Source organism: Delphinus delphis, chromosome 13 (genome assembly GCF_949987515.2).
Source record: "Delphinus delphis chromosome 13, mDelDel1.2, whole genome shotgun sequence".
NCBI lineage: Eukaryota > Metazoa > Chordata > Mammalia > Artiodactyla > Delphinidae > Delphinus > Delphinus delphis.
The window spans coordinates 35005013-35025055 of NC_082695.1; the positions used below are offsets into that span (position 1 = coordinate 35005013).

The 20043-nt window shown below is 38.0% G+C and overlaps 1 protein-coding gene across 1 annotated transcript in view; it reads right to left on the bottom strand.

Moving 5' to 3' along the window:
• Nucleotides 1-4135: 4135 nt before the first annotated feature.
• The window catches only part of NDC80 (NDC80 kinetochore complex component), a 54153-nt gene continuing 38245 nt past the window's right edge, over nucleotides 4136-20043 (bottom strand). Inside the window, exons 14-17 of the mRNA XM_060029505.1 lie at nucleotides 17271-17363; nucleotides 16617-16747; nucleotides 15680-15782; nucleotides 4136-5588 (exon numbers count right to left, since the gene is read on the bottom strand). Of these exons, the coding sequence (XP_059885488.1) occupies nucleotides 5451-5588; nucleotides 15680-15782; nucleotides 16617-16747; nucleotides 17271-17363 (465 nt within the window). The 3' untranslated portion in view covers nucleotides 4136-5450. The remainder of the gene's footprint in view (nucleotides 5589-15679; nucleotides 15783-16616; nucleotides 16748-17270; nucleotides 17364-20043) is intronic.

Genomic DNA, 20043 nt, shown 5'->3' on the forward strand with positions numbered 1-20043 from the left:
AGTTTATAATACTATATTGTATATTTGAAAGTTTCTAAGGGTAGGTATTAAAAGTTCTCATCACAAGAAAAAAAATTGTAACTACTTGTGATGGATGTTAACTAGACTCGTGATGGTCATTTTGCAATATATACAAATATCCAATCATTATGTTGTATACCTGAAACATCATGTGTCAATTATATCTCTAAAAAATCACTCTTTGGCAACATAGTAATAATTCATTCAAGACACGTAGATGTTGAAACTAGTAGGTGAAAACTTGATGAAAAACATTATATTTACATAGTCCTCCCCAATTCCTTTTTTTTGGCTGTGCAGCATGTGGGATCTTAGTTCCCTGACCAAGGATCAAACCCATGCCCCCTGCATCGGAAGCACAGAGTCTCAACCACTGGACCGCAAGGGAAGTCCCATATCCTTAATTACAAAGGGGAAAAGAGTAATCTTGCAGACCACCCAAACCAAGTGATTAAAGTTAACATTAATGGAACCATAAATATCACATACCTTTTGATGCAATGTACTGAAAAGAATGTAACATCAGTTCTGTTGTGTCCTTCAAGGAATACGTATCTTATCTAATCACGAGAACACGTTAAGCAAAAATTGAAGGACAGTCTATAAATCACTGGACACTTCAAAAATGTCTAGGTCATGAAAGTCAAAGACAGAATAAGGAACTCTTTCAGTGTAAAAGAGATTAAATAGATTTGACAACTAAAGGCAATGTGTGATTCTGAATTGGATCCTGGACCAGGAGAAAAAAAATCCTAATAAAGGACATTATTGGGACAACTGGCAAAATTTGAGTAAGTTCTGTAGATTAGGTAATAACATACCAATATTAATTTCCTGATTTTGAAATTGTCTTACGGTTATACAAAATTGTCATTGTTTTTAGGAAATATACACTGAAGTATTTAGAGGTAAAGGGGTATCATGTCTGCAACTTACAAGTGAGTCAAGATACAGAGTCAGCTAGCTAGCTAAATAAATAAATAGGGAGGGCGGGGGAGAGAATGATAAATAAGTGTAATAAAATATTAACTAGGGGATTTGTGTGAAGGGGGTTATTTGTATTAGTCTTACAACTTTTTAAAAGTCAAATTATTTCAAAATTAAAAAAAGAAAAAATATTTCTATAGAGGAAAGGCTTAAAAGAGTAACATTGAAAGCAAGGTAAAATAACAGAGATCAAAGCAATTCGGGAAAGACTGACTTAATTAAACACAGGATCAAACATAAGATAAACAATAATAGGCAACTGATGTCCCTAAGTGGAACTGGAAACTATGACAACCCTACTGTTCTATGACAAAAAGTTGTAACTGGAGGAAGTTACATGAAGGCAGATTTTGGTCCAATATGAGACAGAACTTTCAGGCAAGCAGTGATGCTTAGCCATCAAATGCTTCGAAGTAACGAGCCATTTGGAAGCAGTCCTATCACCGAAGTATTCAGAAGAGGGCCAGGTAACCATCTACAAAATGCTGTGGGGGGCTTCCCTGGTGGCACAGTGGTTGAGAGTCCGCCTGCCGATGCAGGGGACACAGGTTCGTGCCCCGGTCCGGGAAGATTCCACATTGCCACGGAGCAGCTGGGCCTGTGAGCCATGGCCACTTAGCCTGCGCGTCCGGAGCCTGTGCTCCGCAACGGAAGAGGCCACAACAGTGAGAGGCCCGCGTACCGCAAAAAAAAAATAAAATAAAATGCTGTGGGAAGTGTTCCTCATTGATTGGAAGGTTGATTTGTATATCTAAAGGCTTTTGTGACTCTAGGATTCTTGGAACTTGTAACTGGAACATCTATTGTACTTTAATAGTGTTACTTCTGGAGATAAGCATGTGCTTAGGAATTCAGAAGAAAGCGTGTAGAGTGAGGTAAACGTGAAGTGAAAAGTGCAAGTACATTTATCACTTCTGTCTCTTGAGCACGTCCCAAGTTGTGCTGAGGTTATCACTTTGGTTAAACTTAGTATAATTTTTCTGTCATTCCTAGAGTCGCTATTAAATAGTATCACATTATGGATAATATTTAACTAGTGGTGACTTTTTCTTTTAAAGCAGTGCACCTCCAATTTTAACGTACATAACGTACATACGACAACTCAGGGAACTTTTTTTAATAGTAATTTTTTAAAAAAAGATTTATTTATTTATTTATGGCTGTGTTGGGTCTTCGTTTCTGTGCGTGGGCTTTCTCTAGTTGTGGCAAGCGGGGTCCACTCTTCATCACGGTGCGCGGGCCTCTCACTGTTGCGGCCTCTCTTGTTGTGGAGCACAAGCTCCAGACGCGCAGGCTCAGTACTTGTGGCTCACGGGCCTAGTTGCTCTGCGGCATGTGGGATCTTCCCAGAGCAGGGCTCGAACCCGTGTCCCCTGCATTGGCAGGCGGATTCTCAACCACTGTGCCACCAGGGAAGCCCTTAATAGTAATTTTTAAAAAAATTTATTTTATTTTTGGCTGCATTGGGTCTTCGTTGCTGCGTGCGGGCTTTCTCTAGTTGCGGCGTGCTGGCTTCTCATTGCGGTGGCTTCTCTTGTTGCGAACCACGGGCTCTAGGCAGGCGGGCTTCAGTGGTTGCAGCATGTGGGCTCAGTAGTTGTGGCTCACGGGCTCTAGAGATCAGGCTCAGCAGTTGTGATGCACGGGCCTAGCTGCTCCGCGGCATGTGGGATCTTCCCAGACCAGGGCTCGAACCCGTGTCCCCTGCATTGGCAGGCGGATTCTTAACCACTGTGCCACCAGGAAAGCCCCTTTGGAGACCTTTCTAAAATGCACATTTGACTTCTGATTTTGATTTAGTAGTCAAAACTATAAGACTTCTAGAATAAAACATATGTGTAAATCAGTGATGCTGGCAAAGATTCCTTAAATACTACACAAAATGAAGAAAGTATTTTTAAAAAAAGTGATAAATTGGGTCTCATCAAAATTTAAAACTTTTGTTCTTCGAAAGACACTATTAAGAAAATGAGAAGGCAAGTCACAGACTGGGAGAAAAATAAATATATAAAACATATATGGTTGAAAAAAAAGCACATGAAATGATGCTTAACACCTTTGGTCATTAGGGAAATGCAAATTAATATCACAGTAGATAGAACCATACACCCTTAGGATGGCTAAACTAAAACCACACAAGTGTGGTTAAGGACGTGAGCAACTCACACGCTGCAGATAGGAACATATGATACAACCACTTTAGGAAACATTTTCTAAGTTTCATGGAAGTTAAATATGCATCTACCATATGTGAACTAGCCATTCCACTCCTAGGTGTTTACCCAAGAGAAATGAAAGGAAATGTCCATGCAAACATCTGTACATGAACGTTCATAATGACCTTATTTATAATAGCCCCAAACTGTAAACAACCCAAATGTCCATCAACAGGTACATGGATAAACAAACTCGATATATACATACAATGGAACACTACTCAGCAATGAAAAAGTATGAACTACTGATATACAGTGCAACGTGGACCTCACAATTTTCTGAAAGAAGCCATACAAATGTACATACTATATGATTCTATTTATAGAAAATTCTAGAAAATGCAAACTAATCTATAGTAATAGAAGGGAGATCCGTGCTTGCCTGGGGATGGGTGTCAGGCAGGTGTCAGGTAGGGGCAAGAGAAAGTATTGCAAAGGGCAACGAGGAAACTTTTAGAGGTTTAAGATATATTCAGGGCTTCCCTGGTGGCGCAGTGGTTGAGAGTCCGCCTGCCAATGCAGGGGACGTGGGTTCGTGCCCCGGTCCGGGAGGGCCCCGCGTGCCGCGGAGCGGCTGGGCCCGTGGGCCGTGGCCGCTGGGCCTGTGCGTCCAGAGCCTGTGCTCCGCAATGGGAGAGGCCCCGGCAGTGAGAGGCCCGCGTACCGCGAAAACAAAAACAAAAACAAACAAACAAACAAAAGATATATTCATTACCTTGACTGTGATTTTGATTTTATGGGAGTGTATATGTATGTTGGAACTTAATGAAAAGTTTAAATATGTACAGTCTATGTCAATACACTGTAAAAGGTGCAGATTCTGATTCAGTAGGTTTGGGGTGGGGCCAAGGGTCTGCATTTTTAACAAGCTCCAAGGTGATGCTGATGCTATTTCCATACCATGTTCTGAGTGGCAAAGCTCTGAGTCTTTATTTTGTCATACATATATATCACTTGAGTACACAATAGATTCATATAGCAGGTATCATACAGGATAGTGCAGGCAGAATATTTCCAACATTGAAGCAAGTTCTGTTGGATGTTGGAGTCAAGATTGTTGAATACATTGGTAACCATTAATCTTGCCATACCTATTAATTATCTCCCAGCAACGACCTGTCTTTGTTTCCACGCTGTCAGGCTGAATGCCCTCTCTTCATAAAATGTTGCTGGAATCCCGTTCTGTATATTGCTTACGTTTCATTTTACCATGTTCTTCATTCTGACTTATATTAGAGTTGGAATAAAGTTAAAAGAATAGAAAATTCAACTGGAGGCAGATTTTAGTTCAATTTAAGGAGGAGCTTCCTAACAACTTAGACCTGGCTAAAAATCCCACTTTCTAATATGACTCCCTCACCATCCAGAACATTCATGTTTCAGGGCTCCTGTGGCTGTACTCAGGATTGAGCGCAGGTTCAAGAAGCTCAGGGTGGCTTCTACCACTAAGACGCATGACATGAGTAAATCAGAACTTCTCTAGGAATATATTTTCATCTCTAAAATGAGGGGGTTAAACAAGATTATTTCTTCTGATTCTCACATTCCATATTCTTCTACTTACTTCAGAGTAAAGATGGCATGAAGCCAGAAAGAACTTTAGCTTCTTAGCTCTGGATAAGGAGTGGGTCTCTGTGTCCAAAGTGATTAGGAAAGTTTTTTAGTCAGTCAGTGCCAACCTTTGTATGGTTTATCCCAGGGATTGGCAAACTTTCTGTAAAGGGCCAGATAGTACACATTTTTGGCTTTTCAGGCCACATGATCTCTGTCGCACACACTTAACTCTGCTCTTGTAATGGGAAAGCAGTCATAGATGGTATGTAAGTGAATGGGTGTGATTAGATTTGGCCCACAGTTAGTTTGCTGACTCCTGGTTTAATTCAAAATACCTATTTTTCTAACTATCTCAAGTTAGGCAGAGAGATCATGGGAAAAACACACTTTACTGATGTAAGTTTATTAACTACAGGTACATAATATAATTGGTCTTTCATAACTAAAAGATAACAGTCCAACCAGTTATCATAATTTCAGGTTATACATACCTTAGTTAATGAACTAGATTTATAAAAGATATAAAAATATTTCACGGGCTTGGGAAGATGTGGTCATGAGACTTCATTGTAAGGAGGGATATAGGATATGCTAAGAGATTTTTCAAACCTACAAAGGACATTTCAAAATTTCCACTGTTAATAAAGTTCTCGCTTAATCAACATTTTATCTTCATTCATCAGAAGCCTTAAGCAGAGCAGCTTTCTTCTTATACTTGTCTCCAATCTCTCTAATATTGTCCAAGAGATCTTCAGACGTGTATTCTTCATACTCTCTATCAGCTTTAGCAATCTGCTCCTCAAGATGTTTCTAGTGGAAACAATTAACAATTGTTAATGTAAAAACATTAATTTCTTTTAAAGTGTTTAATTGTGAAATCTACAAATAAGAGTATAACATTTGTAAGAAGAGGAATAAAAAGAATACTCTTGCATCCACCTAGCAGGCTCCTTTTGTGCCCTTTCCTAATCTTATACCCTCTTTTCTCCCAGACACAACCATTCTCCTGAAAGGTACTTTTCTTTATACTTTTACTACACACACACAGATTAAATATATAAACGATATACTAGTTTAGTGGTACCTGGTTTTAACCTTCATGTTTACTGAACAATATTAAATGTAATGTGTTATGACTTGGTTTTTTTTCCACACAGAATTTTGAGATTCATTCATGTTAATGCATATAGCTATAGTTTATTCATATACTGCTATATAACATTCTGTTGAATGAATATACCAACATTTACTTATCCATTTTACTGTTAATGAATTTTTGTTTGTTCCCAGGTGTGGTAGGCTGACTCCTCAAAGGTGTCCATGTCCTGATCACAAGAACCTGTGAATATGCTATCTTACATGGTAAATGGAACTTTGAAGATGTGACTGAGTAACGGATTTTGAGAAAAGGAGATTATTCTGCATTATCCTGGTGCGTCCAATGTACAACGGTCTTTGTAAGAGGGAATCGGCAGTGTGGGAGTCAGAGAGAGAAGACATAAGGACAAAAGAGAGCTCAGAAAGGACAGACGATGCTGTGTTGCTGGCTTTGAAGATGGAGGAAGAGGCTGCAACCCAAGGAGTGCAGGTGACCTCTGGAAGGTGGAAAAGGCAAGGAACTGGATTCCTCCCTAGACCCTCTAGAAGGAGTACAACCCGGAGGGACCATTTTAGACTTCTGACCTCCAGAAATGTAATCACTCAAATCATTTTCTGGTCTGTGGTTCAGATGAACAATACTTGTTAAAAAAGGATCCATGAAAGGTTATAGAGCCACTAAGTGGTTGAACTAGGAAGAAGTGGGTAGAACCTAGGTTTTCTGACCTAGTATTTATTCCAGGATGCTTTTCTTAGTTCCTACCACTAAGCAGAGAAAGTACTGGCAAGCAAGCAGCAGTTCATGTCATTCAGGAGAGATGAGGGGATATAAGATCAAATGTTCTGTTTTCAAATAAATGAAAGCCTATTAATGTGATATTATGAGTTTTTTTTCCCCTTAAACAATTCACAACTGGGAATACATTATCTCCTAATAAATTACCAAGGAATTTTAGATTTAGCAATTTATTTTAGTTTTGGGGCTCTGTACAGCAGGTTAGAGGAATAGTTTTATTGTTAAACTTTCAAGCTATGTGAAAGGTGGAGCTAAGGGAGACTTCATGTTTCTGAAATACTATTTTCTGTGTTTATACGAAATTAACAGAAAGGAATGTTAAAAAGAAACAACTGGGACTTCCCTGGTGGCGCATTGGTTAAGAATCCGCCTGCCAATGCAGGGGACACAGGTTCATTCCCTGGTCCGGGAAGATCCCACATGCTGCGGAGCAACTAAGTCTGTGTGCCATGAATACTGAGCCTGTGCTACGCAACAAGAGAAGCCACTGCAATGAGAAGCCCGCGCACCGCAATGAAGAGTAGCCCCCGCTCGCTGCAACTAGAGAAAGCCCGCACAGCAACGAAGACCCAACACAGCCAAAAATAAAATCAATAAATAAAAAGTCCATAAATATATTAAAAAAAACTTATAAAAAAACAAACAAACAACAGGCTATAAATGGATTCACTTGAGCTAAGCCTATGTCACTAAAAGGGACTTAATACCTAACCTAATTGCAGTTTCAACCTTCCCCAGGAACGTAATCTTTACTGGTCCTTTTGGAATTTCTTGGTCAGCATCAGTGAGGTAATCTGCCTAATAACAACCTTGTATCCCATAAAGGGAGGTGACCTTGCCATCTTGCCTGAAATAATCCTTTTTAAATTTATGACTTCTTTGTCCCCCCCACCCCCTACCCTGCCTTTAAAAACCTTTTCTTTTCTGTAGCTCCTTGGAGCTCCTTTCTATTTGCTAGAGAGGATGCTGCCCGAAACATGAATCACTGAGCAAAGCCAATTTGATCTTCAGATTTACTCAGTTGAATTTTTCTAACAGTTTTGGTTGCAGCAACGAGATCCGAAGTGAACTTCTGATAGGGTCTCAGGAACAATGAGAAATGCAGGTGTGGTACCCATGAAGCCTTTGGTTCATTGTCTTTCTCACTGTTTCTGAGGGCCGTGGGTAAGTTCCTCTCAGTTCTGAACTCTGCTCTATTTGTGTCAAGGCTCCAGATATAATTGGCTTTCCACACGTTTCCTATTTGACTGGAAACTCCAGCCCTTGATTCTGCCCCAAGAATCTATTCACATGGGAACTGTTAGTGGCAGTTCCAAGTTCCCATCTATGTGGAGCCCCTGTCTGCAATCCCATTTGTTGAGGTTTGCTGGCTCAATCCTTTTCCCACCCCCCAGGTGACACACTGGAAACTGGTGTTACCAGCTGGAGTAGGACACGGTCCAACTTAAGAACCAACTGGGTCTGGAATCGGACTGGGTCTGATTTAGGTGGACTGGGTCCAGTGTGAGGCCTCAGATGAATAAAATTTTGTTTTAAGCAAAGGCTATTACTTATAATGGTGATCTTGGAAGAACTTCCCCCCCCCCAAAAAAACACCCCTACAAAAACAAATTAAAAACCCAAACAAAATATCCCTCAAAACTTAAACTAACAGGGCTTCCCTGGTGGCGCAGTGGTTGAGAGTCTGCCTGCCGATGCAGGGGATATGGGTTCTGCCCCGGTCCAGGAGGATCCCACATGCCGCAGAGCGACTAGGCCCGTGAGCCATGGCCACTGCGTCTGCGCGTCCGGAGCCTGTGCTCCGCAATGGGAGAGGCCACAACAGTGAGACGTCCACGTACCACAAAACAAAAACAAAAACAAAAACAAAAAAACCCTTAAACTAACAAATAAAAAACCAAATAAATAGAAATAAAAATAAGATCCTTAAAATCAAAAGAGTTAAGTACACTACCTTCAGACATACCTGCTTATGGTCTCAGAAGCTATAAATATCTACAAAGATGGCCAAAATTTTACTAAAGACAACCTGGAATTTTGTGTCTTGAGGACTTGGCTTGGTAACCATCAGATTGCGAGCCCCAAAATATGGTCTGCCTGACAGAAGTGTGTGCTGAACTGCATTTGTGGCCAGGGTCCTACCAAACTGCCACCAGCCCTCGGGGAAAGTACAGTGGCCATCATGAGGAAAGTTCCAATTAGATAGATAATTTAAGAAGTGCACTTAAAAAGTACACAAAAGCCTCTAAAAAGCTTCAAAATTGCAAAATAGTTCATTGAAAGGTTTGTTACAAAAGGCTAACGAAAAAGACATAAAAGGCACCTAAAACAAAAGACTAGAAGACTGACATAACTCCTGCTGCTGTCCTTTATCCTCCTTTACTTGAGTATTCATTTAGTAATCCTCTCTCTTTCTACTCTGAAGAGGCTTACAAAACCATAAACAGAAGTAGCCAAGTGAATGGCCCTACAGATTCAACCATATCTGCCTTCAAGAGAGGGCCTCCATATGGGCCCCTCCCAGAGCTGACAGAAGTCAGGGATTTTCTGGTAAACTGCTATATTATTTCCTTGAACAGCCAAGGGAAATGAAAATACTTTAAACCCCCACTCGGAGTCTGCAGATGAGATCCTGGGAAAATCGGCAGAAGCTTCCTAAGGGTAAGAATTCTTACTATAGTCAGATCTCCTGGACCTCTGTCTGTAGTACTCAGTAGAGAGAGGAATATAAAATATCTTTTGCACCATTTTTGGGGATGCCTCTTAATTACAAAATTAATATACAGAAATCTATTGCATTTCTATACACTAATAATGAACTAACACAAAGAGAAATTTGGGAAACAATCCCATTTACCATTGCATTAAAAAGAATAAAATAGCTATGAATAAACCTACTTAAGGAGGTAAAAGACCTATACTCAGAAAACTATTAGACACTGATGAAAGAAACTGAAGATGACACAAATAGTTGGAAAGATATACCATTTTCTTGGATTAGAAGAATATTGTTAAAATGACCATATTACCCAAGGCAATCTACAGATTCAATGCAATCCCTATCAGATTATCAATTGCATTTTTCATAGACCTAGAACAAATAATTTAAAAATTTGTACAGAAACACAAAAGACCTCAAATAGCCAAAAAAAACCTTGAGAAAGAACAGAGCTGTAAGTATCATGTTCCCTGACATCAGATTACACTACAAAGATACAGTAATCAAAACAGTATGGTACTAGCACAAGAACAGACACATAGATCAATGGAACAGATAGACAGCCCAGAAATAAACCCATGTACTTATGGGCAATTAATCTATGACAAAGGAAGTAAGAATATAGATTGGAGAAAAGATGGTCTCTTCATTAAGTGGTGCTGGGAAAACTGGGCAGCTACATGTAAAAGAATGATATTAGAACATTTTAACACCATATATTCAATACAAAAACAAACTCAAAATGGGATTAAAGACCTAAATGCATGACTGGAAACCATAAAACTCCTAGAAGAAAACATAACCAGTACACTCTTTGACACTGGTCTTAGTAATATTTAGAATATAAAATAGACATTTACACACATAGAATATAAAAAAGACATTTACACACACACACACACACACACACACACACACACACACACACACATACACAACAGAATATAGAAAGAAAATCAGGCATGGCTTTCTGGACATAAGAGAAACGATTTTTGGCCAAAGTCATTTTGTGATCTAAGCCTGGCCTCAGTGCTTGCCCTTGAACAGGTCTCAGTAATTAATGATCTTAAGGGAACAGAAGAATGCAGAAACAAATTGTTATCAGACAAGAGAAATAACAATAGCAAAGGTATTTTATCTGTTGTAAAGACTTCCAGTTCTGTTTCAATGTGGAACATTAGCCTGAAGTGCTCAACCTTCAGATCAACTGGAACCTAAGGGACGATGATGTTGACCTTTTCTGACACTTATGGCTTGAAGCAAGTAAAGTCTGGACTCTGTGGACTGCCCAAGCCCCTTCATGAATATGTATGTACCTTTAGCTTAAAACTTCCCCAACTTTGCTGTTTGGGGAGACACTGCTTTGGGAAAGATCCCTGGTGTTCTCCTTATGTGTTGCAAGTAATCATAAATCCTTCCTTCCCCCAGTCTTGGGCTTGGTTGTGTCTTTTGGCTCGACACCCACCAAGAGGCAAGCCCAATTTTGAGGTAACACTTTTACAGAAAAACTAAAGATATTTGGGTCTATTGGTAAACATGTACAGTGCCACACACAGAGAAATTTACTATGAGAAAATATGCATTTTTATAAAAAGCATTTATAAATTTGGCAAGCCACAGAATACCAGTGTGAGTCACAATTGTTTACTTCTTATTTTCCACCAGCAATTAAGGTTTTTAAGGGTTAAAAATTCTAATACATATGTAATTAAAGTTACTAGAAATAAAAAGATAGCTGTAGAAGGTTTATAGAAAAGGAATCTCGTGAAAGGAATTTATGCATGATCAAACTGGGAAAGACAGAATGAATTTATTATAAGGATTTAAAAAATAAGCTTTAAAATCAGTAGTGTACTTATGTAAAATTAAAACTTAAATTTCTGGGGCTTCCTTGGTGGTGCAGTGGTTAAGAGTCCGCCTGACAATGCAGGGGACATGGGTTCAAGCCCTGGTCCAGGAAGATCCCACATGCCGTGGAGCAACTAAGTCCATGTGCCACAACTACTGAGCCCGCGTGCCACAACTACTTAAGCCCATGTGCCTAGAGCCTGTGCTCTGCAACAAGAGAAGCCACTGTGATGAGAAGCCCATGCACCACAACGAAGAGTAGCCCCCGCTCACCGCAACCAGAGAAAGCCCGTGCACAGTCAGCGAAGAACCAACGCAGACAAAAATAAAATTAAAACAAAAACAAAAACAAAAACCCTTAAATTTCTTTCATCTGTTAAAAGAACAAAAATTTCTTGGACTATTGGTCTGCTTCTAGTAAGTGATTCAAAGGTTTTTCTTGATCTTTTAAGCAATCTGCCAAGAAAAGAAAGATTTTGTGTCTTGTCAAAATAATTTCCTGTGTTTCATGTTTTTTAAATCAGTTCTTTGATTACTTAAGAAAACTGAGTCTTCCTTATTAAAACAGCTTATTCCTTATTAAAACAGCTTCCTTATTAAAAATAGTCTTCCTATTAAAACAGTCTTCCTTATTAAAACAGCTATTGTTTTGTTTGTTTGTTTTGGCAACTATTTAACTTTCTGCATTTGCCTTCTGTCACTATGGTTAGATAAATAACTTAAGTATTGTTTCACAGTGACCTGTCTGACCAAGTATTTTAAAACCTTTTGATAAGGAAGTTTCCTTGTCAATTCCATTATAATAAACTCTTATTAAATCTTTAACAATGGGCATTTAAAAAAAGTCTTCTGTCATTTCAGACAGTTATTGTTTTCCTCAGATGCTTTTGTAATAGTGTTCCTACGAAAGTGCTTCATCTTCAAGAAGATTCACGGAAAGGACTTTTGAAAAGTACAGGTTTCTGGTAACTTTGAAGATCATAAAAATGAACTGTGTAAGAATTTCCAGAATTAATGGAAATACAGGATTTAAGCAGAACAAGAATTAATGACACGGGACTGAATGAACTGAGGAGGATGATTAAAATTTTTATGACTTTTTGTTGTAAAACATGGCTGGTTTCTTAATTTTTTTGTTTTTCCAGATTTAAAGAAACCTTTTCTCTTAAGCCATTTATGACTTAACAGCAATTGGTAAAGTATACCTTTGTAAACTAAGATGAAACATTTACTTTTTCTCCCTACCTGAACACTCCAGAATTCAGAAACTCTTAAATATTCTTTTCATGGCAATATAATTAAGTTATTTGCATAAGTTCAATATGAATCTGTTCTTGTAACAGGATACGACTGGAAACATTGGCTATATTACCAAGGCTTATAACTGGATTGTCATATTTGACAGAGATGTACATAAACTCAGATGGGACGAGACAGTTTTAAGGTATTAAGTTTGACTTTATGGAGCCAATAAAGCCCCTTGAAAACTTGACCTGGTACCTTGCTTACAAGGTTCCAGCAAAGCAGTCTTAAAAAGAACTTACATGGTCAATCACTATTCTTGCTGCACTTCTGTAAATAACCAAGCCAAATTTAATGCAGACAAATTAGTTTTACTGTGATTACCCATGGAAAAAATAAACAGGGATAATTGTAGAGAGAAAAGTTATGCCTGCACCTTTGTGGATATTAGATTTCAGTCCTGTTAATTGTCTTTGAGGTTTTGTCACATATCTGTAAATTGGACTGGATCCTAAATTCTTCTAGCTCCTCAAATATCTGGCTACAACCCTCCAAACTAACATTTCCAAATTTCTCCTACATTTCTAATTTAGAGTCAGTAATAACAAAGACTGCCTTGAATTTCCTTGTACGAGAATTATAATAGATCCTCCTCACTACCCAGATGGCAGTCAAATTTCAGGGACGTGAATCTCAGATATACATCTCCAGCTGAAGAAGGCTCCACCTGACATCTGGTCCTATATAAACGCTGGAGACCTCCAAATCAAATTGATAGGAAGAGAAGCAGCTGACACTGAGGTAGAATGCTTCCTCCCAAGATGCTGGATCAAGATTCATGCTTTAACTGAACATGAAACCCTTTCTTCTCTTTCTTTCCTTTATTCTGGCATTGGCCTGAAAAGATAATGCCATTATCCGTATCTCCCAGGTCAATGCTCAGGTGGGTAACATTTCAAATTGCTGGATCGGTCATTAAAAAAACAAAACACTCTGATAGGTTCATGATGCAAGAGATCCCTGGTCTGTTTCTTCATTTCTGGTTAATAACCCCAAACTTGGGGAATTTGGCATCCAGGCTCTACACAAAGTGACACAGGCGAGGGTAACCAGAATAAAGCTGCCTGTGTGTTCTACAGATCCTTAAAATTTTCCTGGTCTCAATGGATGTCACATTTCCAGTACTGAGCCACAGATTCAAATGGGAATTACCAGGAGGGATTCATTACTCTGGATTTGATTCCTTTGAGAGAACCCTACCTTCCCTGGGTAGGAGTTACTGCAATTGAGGCTATGATCAGGAACCTCTCGCTAACTCTTGAAAGCATTATGGAATTTGCCGCTAAAGCAACAACTGCCCAACAAAAATCCTTAGACTCTTTGGCTGAAATTGTTCTTGATAACAGGATAGTCCTTGATTATATTTTAGCTGAGCCAGGAACTGTTTGTGCTGTGGCCAACGCCACCTGCTACACCTGGATTACCACTTCTGCGGAAGTTGAAACTCAGTTAACGTAAGATCACTGAGCAAGCCACTTGGCTTAAAAAGGCGACTCTTTCAGTGGGGTCTTTGACTTATTTGGTTTCGATTGGTTTGGGTTTTGGGGACCATGGCTTCAAAGTGCACTTCAAACACTGGGGATTATCTTGCTTATTATAATCATAATGGTCTCCCCAGTGCGTTGCATTCTCTTAAAAGCTTTAAATGCATGTTTGCAGCTGCTAACCAACAAGCAAATGATTTCCCTAAGACTGGAAAATCAGTAAAGAAGCAAAGGGAATGACCAAATCAACAATTGTGAACTTGGAGCTGGGATCTGTGAATATTACATGGATTAAGCAAGAACATCATGACCTATGAATACCACACAAAGCATCAACAAATACTGCAAGCAATAGTTGAGAGTGGTGCTAACGCCTTAAATTTTGATCACGTCTCTCTCAGTCAAGCTGAGAGTGTGATCAAAAGGGGGGAACTGTTAAAAAGGAACAACAGGCCCAAAATGGAGTCACTTGTGCTAAGTCCATCTCACCAAACTAGGACTCGATACCTAACCTAACTGCAGTTTCAACCTACCCCAGGACTGTAATCTAACTGGTCCTTCTGGAATTTCCTGGTCAGGACCAGTGAGGTAATCTGTCTAATAGAATCTTTGTCCCACAAAGGGAGGTGACCTTGCCACCTTGCCTGAAATAATCCTTTTTAAATTTATGTCTTCTTTGTCCCACTCCCCCTCTGCCTTTGAAAACCTTTTCCTTTCTGTACTCCTTGGAGCTCCTTTCTATTTGCTAGAAGGGATGCTGCCCAACACATGAATCACTGGATAAAGCCGATTTGACCTTCAAATTTATTCAGTTGAATCTTGCTTTGTAACAGGAAAAATATTTGTTATTAACACATGCTCTTTCATCTTAATCATAATTAAATCTTAAACGTACTAATATGTTTTCAGTATGTAGAATATGGCCTGGCACACATCATTATATACTGTTGATGTAATAAATATCATTGTATGTTGTTTATGCAAATAAAACAGATTATTTTTTATTAAGGGCTTGTACCTTAAGCAACAAGAAGAGTAACTTAATAATTAAGTGACAGAGTTGCACAACCCTCACCACAATCTTTGTGCCCATCTGCCCTTATTCCCACCCCAGCTCCTGGCAACCACAAATCTACTCTCCAACTCTGTGGATTTGCCTTTTCGGAACATTTCATATTAGTTAGTCATAAATATGTAGGCTTTCACATCTTTTACTGAGCATAATGTTTTTGACATTCGTGCATGTTGTAGCATGCGTAAGTGCTTCTTTCCTTTTTTTGCTGAATCGTATTCCAATATATGGGTATATCATTCACCAGTTAATAAATATTTGGGTTGTTTACACTTTTTGGCTATTATGAATAATGTCGCTACGAACATTTGTCTGCAAGTCTTTGTATGGACATATATTTTCATTCCTTTTGGTGGGTTGATACCTAGGAGTGGAACTGCTGGGTTATATAGTAAACCTATGTAAAACAGATCACTTTACGAAATGCACACTGCTACACAAAATTCTTCTGATAAATTTTTACTAGATCATATTTTCCACAGAAATAAAATTTATCATTTAATTTCTGTAGAAACAAAACAGAAATACATAAAAGTTTTAAAAAGTTTTCTTAGAATGTAGGAAAGACCTTCACACACTTACCTCTACAGACCCTACGTGTGTAGCAACCATCTCTAAAAGACGCTGCAAGTTATTTCCCACTTTTCGTCTTTCTTCAGTTGTGGTCTGCACAACTAGTTGGCATCTGTAGGATAAAAACTCTTGTTTGAATTGTCTAGGACAAAACCTAATATATCAGTTCTAGCTACCTCACTTCTTTTTATATTCAATAAAACCAGGCTGTGATTGGTATAGGTGCTGCTTGCCCAGTGTATCATTCACAAAGGTACAGTTCACAATCATTAAAACAGAAATAAAAACATTTTCAAAGATCCCATGCAAGCAACAGCACAAAACAGCACCAAAACCTCATGCTTTAATATACAAAGCTTGGGAGCAAATTGTTTACCTGAGTCTCTAAAAGGATTGTAAACTTAATCAGGGACAAGACATTAAATACATATGAATGAGGAAATAGGAGTCTTAGGCATTCAAATTTAAATTAAAAACAAAGACTATATGCCAAAGATACCTTCGACTAAGTTTTCTGTCCCTAGGCTACAAATAAGGAAACAAAGAGGTGTGATTTTCTTAAGGATTAAGGTGTGATTTCTTAAGGTTGGATACTTCCAACCTCAAAGAAAGTTTATTTTGTAGTTTTTTTGAGGGCCCCTTAACACTTAAAAGAAAAAAAGTGTATTTTAATATAAATTAACATAGAGCCTATGGGTTAACTATTCAGTCCCCTTCTGACTGAAAAGATAATAGGGGGGCAATAGCTATAATGGTAGCAGAATGTATTTATCTAGGGAAAGTATCTCAAGTGTCTCAAGCTGTTCTGCTTAAGTTCTACTCATCACTCCCTCTGCCCCAAATAGCTCTATAATATAAATTAAAGCAAATAAACTTAGACCTAGTTTTATATAAATGTTAACTAAACTGAAAATAAACATTACAAATCTTGGCAAGATGAACTTACTCCCGCTGAATAGCATCTAACTCATTCATAGCTTCACTGAGGCCCTCGTTAACTGCACTCTCCAGCAGGTGCTTGTGTTTCTCCAAGGACTCCAGCTCATTGGCACATTTTTTGTCCTCTTCCTCAGCTTCCTATCAGGATAAAGTCATGGTTAAGTTTTTTCAGTATTCACATTCTACGCACTCCAGGAGGATTTAAAAAAATGTATGTAAAGCATTTAAAAAAATCAGGTTGCACCATCATTTGTATTTGCAGGATGCTTACTGCTTTACATGTAAGAGACTTTTAAAATGGTCTTTTGGAAATTTTATACTATAAACATAAATGTGACCTTTTCAATAGGCCTATACAGAATTCATTTAGCAGTAATTTCAAGTCTGTACTACAGGAAATATACTGAATCACAAATGCAAGTATAAAATATTAATGGAATACTAAACATGTTCTATGGTAAAATAGCTGAATTCCAGAAAAAAGTCCTCTAGAAAAACAAAATAAAATAACTCCTTAAAATAAACTTTGGGTGAGAAGATTAAACTAAAGACAAGTTATAGGATATAGCTTAAAAATTTCAGTTTGATGTCAGAATAGATGTCTAGTCCATTAACCATGACATGGCTTTGGATAACTTAAACAAATGGGCAAAGTTCTTACCTTAACTTTTTGTTGGTGAAGATCATCCAGCTTTTGAACTTCTTCTTTCAGAGTTCGCACACTTCTCCTGCTTTCTGTGATCATTGTATTTAACTTGAAGAATAAAACTTTGGTTGAGAAATCATAACTACACATCAAAAAAATTTTAACAAGTTATAAAACTTTTATGTTATCAATCAACTAACTGATCGATGTTATATCTTCTAGTTCTCGTGGGCTCTTACCTTTTATTTGTCCTATAAATTTATTATTTCCCAAAGAGAAGTTAATTTCAAGAAGACATGTTTTTTAATACATAATATTTAAATGCAGAGTGGTATAGTAGGGCATTAGTTAGGAATTAAAAATCTGGCCTAATTCTCACTAAAATAAAGATACCAATATCTGTTTTTCCACTAGTGGCTGTGGGAGTACTTTTTAAGATCTCATATATATTATACAAGTATTACATATAATTAATATTCTTATATTAACTTAATAAATACAAATTGTTTTGCTCTCTAGTTTTGAAGTCTCACTTTATTTAGATTTTATCTACTTGAGTTAGTTATCTAGATTTCATTTGTGTGTTCACTTTCTGGGATGTTAAAGAGAACTATTTATATTGATTTTGTTTGATAATATTTGCTAATTGGTTATAGTCAATGCATTCTTCCAAAGAGTAATAAAGTAACTACATTTAATCTTGTTCAAGCTTGAGCTTTAAGATCTGATGAAACCAAAACTGGGAAAAAAAAATGTGTTTCTAAAAAAAAAAGAAAAAAGTGTTTCTGAAGTTCATTTCCTGTTGACAAGTGCTGATACCAGTTGATATTGGTAATTAATAGAGAATGTTTTTCAGCTAGATGAAGATGATAATATTTCCAACAGGAAACAGAAAATAGTTGACATCTTTCTTTAAAAGGATGATTCTACACATACATAAATTAAAAAAAAAATATACCTTTTGGGAAAAATTTAGTGAAACTATTGTTATTTGGCAAAAGATAGGATGGTAAAATGACCAAACTTATTAAAGAAACCTGCACATAGTACTTTTTTTTCCCCTTTTCTTTTCTTGCATATAGTACTTCTCATTCAGTCATCCAAAGTCCCTTGTAAGGGACATTCCTTTCTTATTTACAAGAAGAGAAGAGTGGGCTGGAAAGAATGCTGTTTACTCAGGATCACACAACTAGCATACGCCCAGAACTCAAAACTAACTCTAAGGTCTTTTTCTAATACCACTTGTCTTTCACATTTTAAAGACCAGAGCTACTGAAGCTATAAACTTTGCTTCCAGTCTAAAGATATGCTACTTCTGAAGTGAACAAACTGCTTCATTAAACTCATCTGCAATAAGACCAATCAACACCCAAATAATCAGAACTTCCACTAGGCCCTCCTGGTTGATCAAATGTGTTGTTTACTTTTATCTGAGCAGCTCTATTTTCCATGTCAGCTTTACTAAAGTTACATCAATTAATTAAACATTTTTTTTCCCCGACTACAAAAGTACACATTTCCACTGTGGTAAACAGGGGAAGCATTAAAGAAAATAACAATCACCAATAATTCTGCAATCCCTAAGACCTACTAAGATTTGGCTTCCTCCCTCCCTCCCTTCCTTCTTCCCTTCCTCTCTTTCCAAATTTCCTTCCCTCTTCCCCCCCCCCTTCTTTCTTAGCTCTCAAGTTGCTTATAAGCAAAGAAGATACCATTAATTAATTAGATGATTTTTTTTCTTCTATAATTGAGATGACAGAAGCCACTAGACTGCCTCCAGTCAACCAACCAACCAGCATGAGACCTTTCCTTCTTCCTTCCAGTCAGTTTCAGGATGCAGGGCACACATTTTCTTCATGAAGAGAAGTAACCCCTCCAGCTCTTCTCTGGATCTCATGCCTTTTTATTTCTTCACAACCAGACTCAAATCCATCAATTCCTTTCGTTCCTAATTTTTTAAACTTTACCCTCTTTCCATGAACTCTCTCCCTCATCATTAAAACCAAACAAACCTCTCCCATAAACAAACAAACAAACAAATTACACACAAAAAACCAAAAATCTTTCCCGCACACCACTTTCCAGCTACTGTTCCATCTCCCTTCCTTAGATTCAAACATTTGCAATAGATTTGTAGTAGTCCCTGAAGAACTACCTTTTCGGATCATAGTATCTTCCTCTTTTACCGTTGAAACTCCACCAGTAATATGCTTTCTGGCTCTTCTGGTTCATGAAGTTGCTCTTGCAAATGTCATGAGGAACACCTTTACGGCTAAAGCCAACAAGCACCTTTCAGACTTAATCTGAGTAACATTTGTAGTTACTGATCACTCCCTACTGAAACCTTCTTCCTTGGTTTCTAAGACCATGGAAACTCCTGGTTTCCTCTTTAAGTCTTGGGAGGTCCTTCTAATTCTTTCTTATAGATTTCTCTTTCTTTGCTTGTACTTTGGATGTGGATGTTCTCCTAGTATTCTCACCTTGGCTGTATTCTCATTCGCTCACTTAGGAGAGCTCTCTCTCATTCTCACACCTGGGGGAATCTCCTGACTGTAATTACATGTATGCTAAAAATATCTATCTGTATCTATATTATTTCCAAACCCCAACTGCTTACTGGACATTCTCTACTTTGATATCCCAGAGACCTGAAACAGCATATCCCAGCCTGAAATTCTCTGTTCTACAACCTTCTTTGTATTCTTTATCAAGGTTTTAGGACATCACCATTGACAAAGAATCTCTCTTTGACCAAACTACTCAGGATCTTCTGAACTCTCTTCCCAAT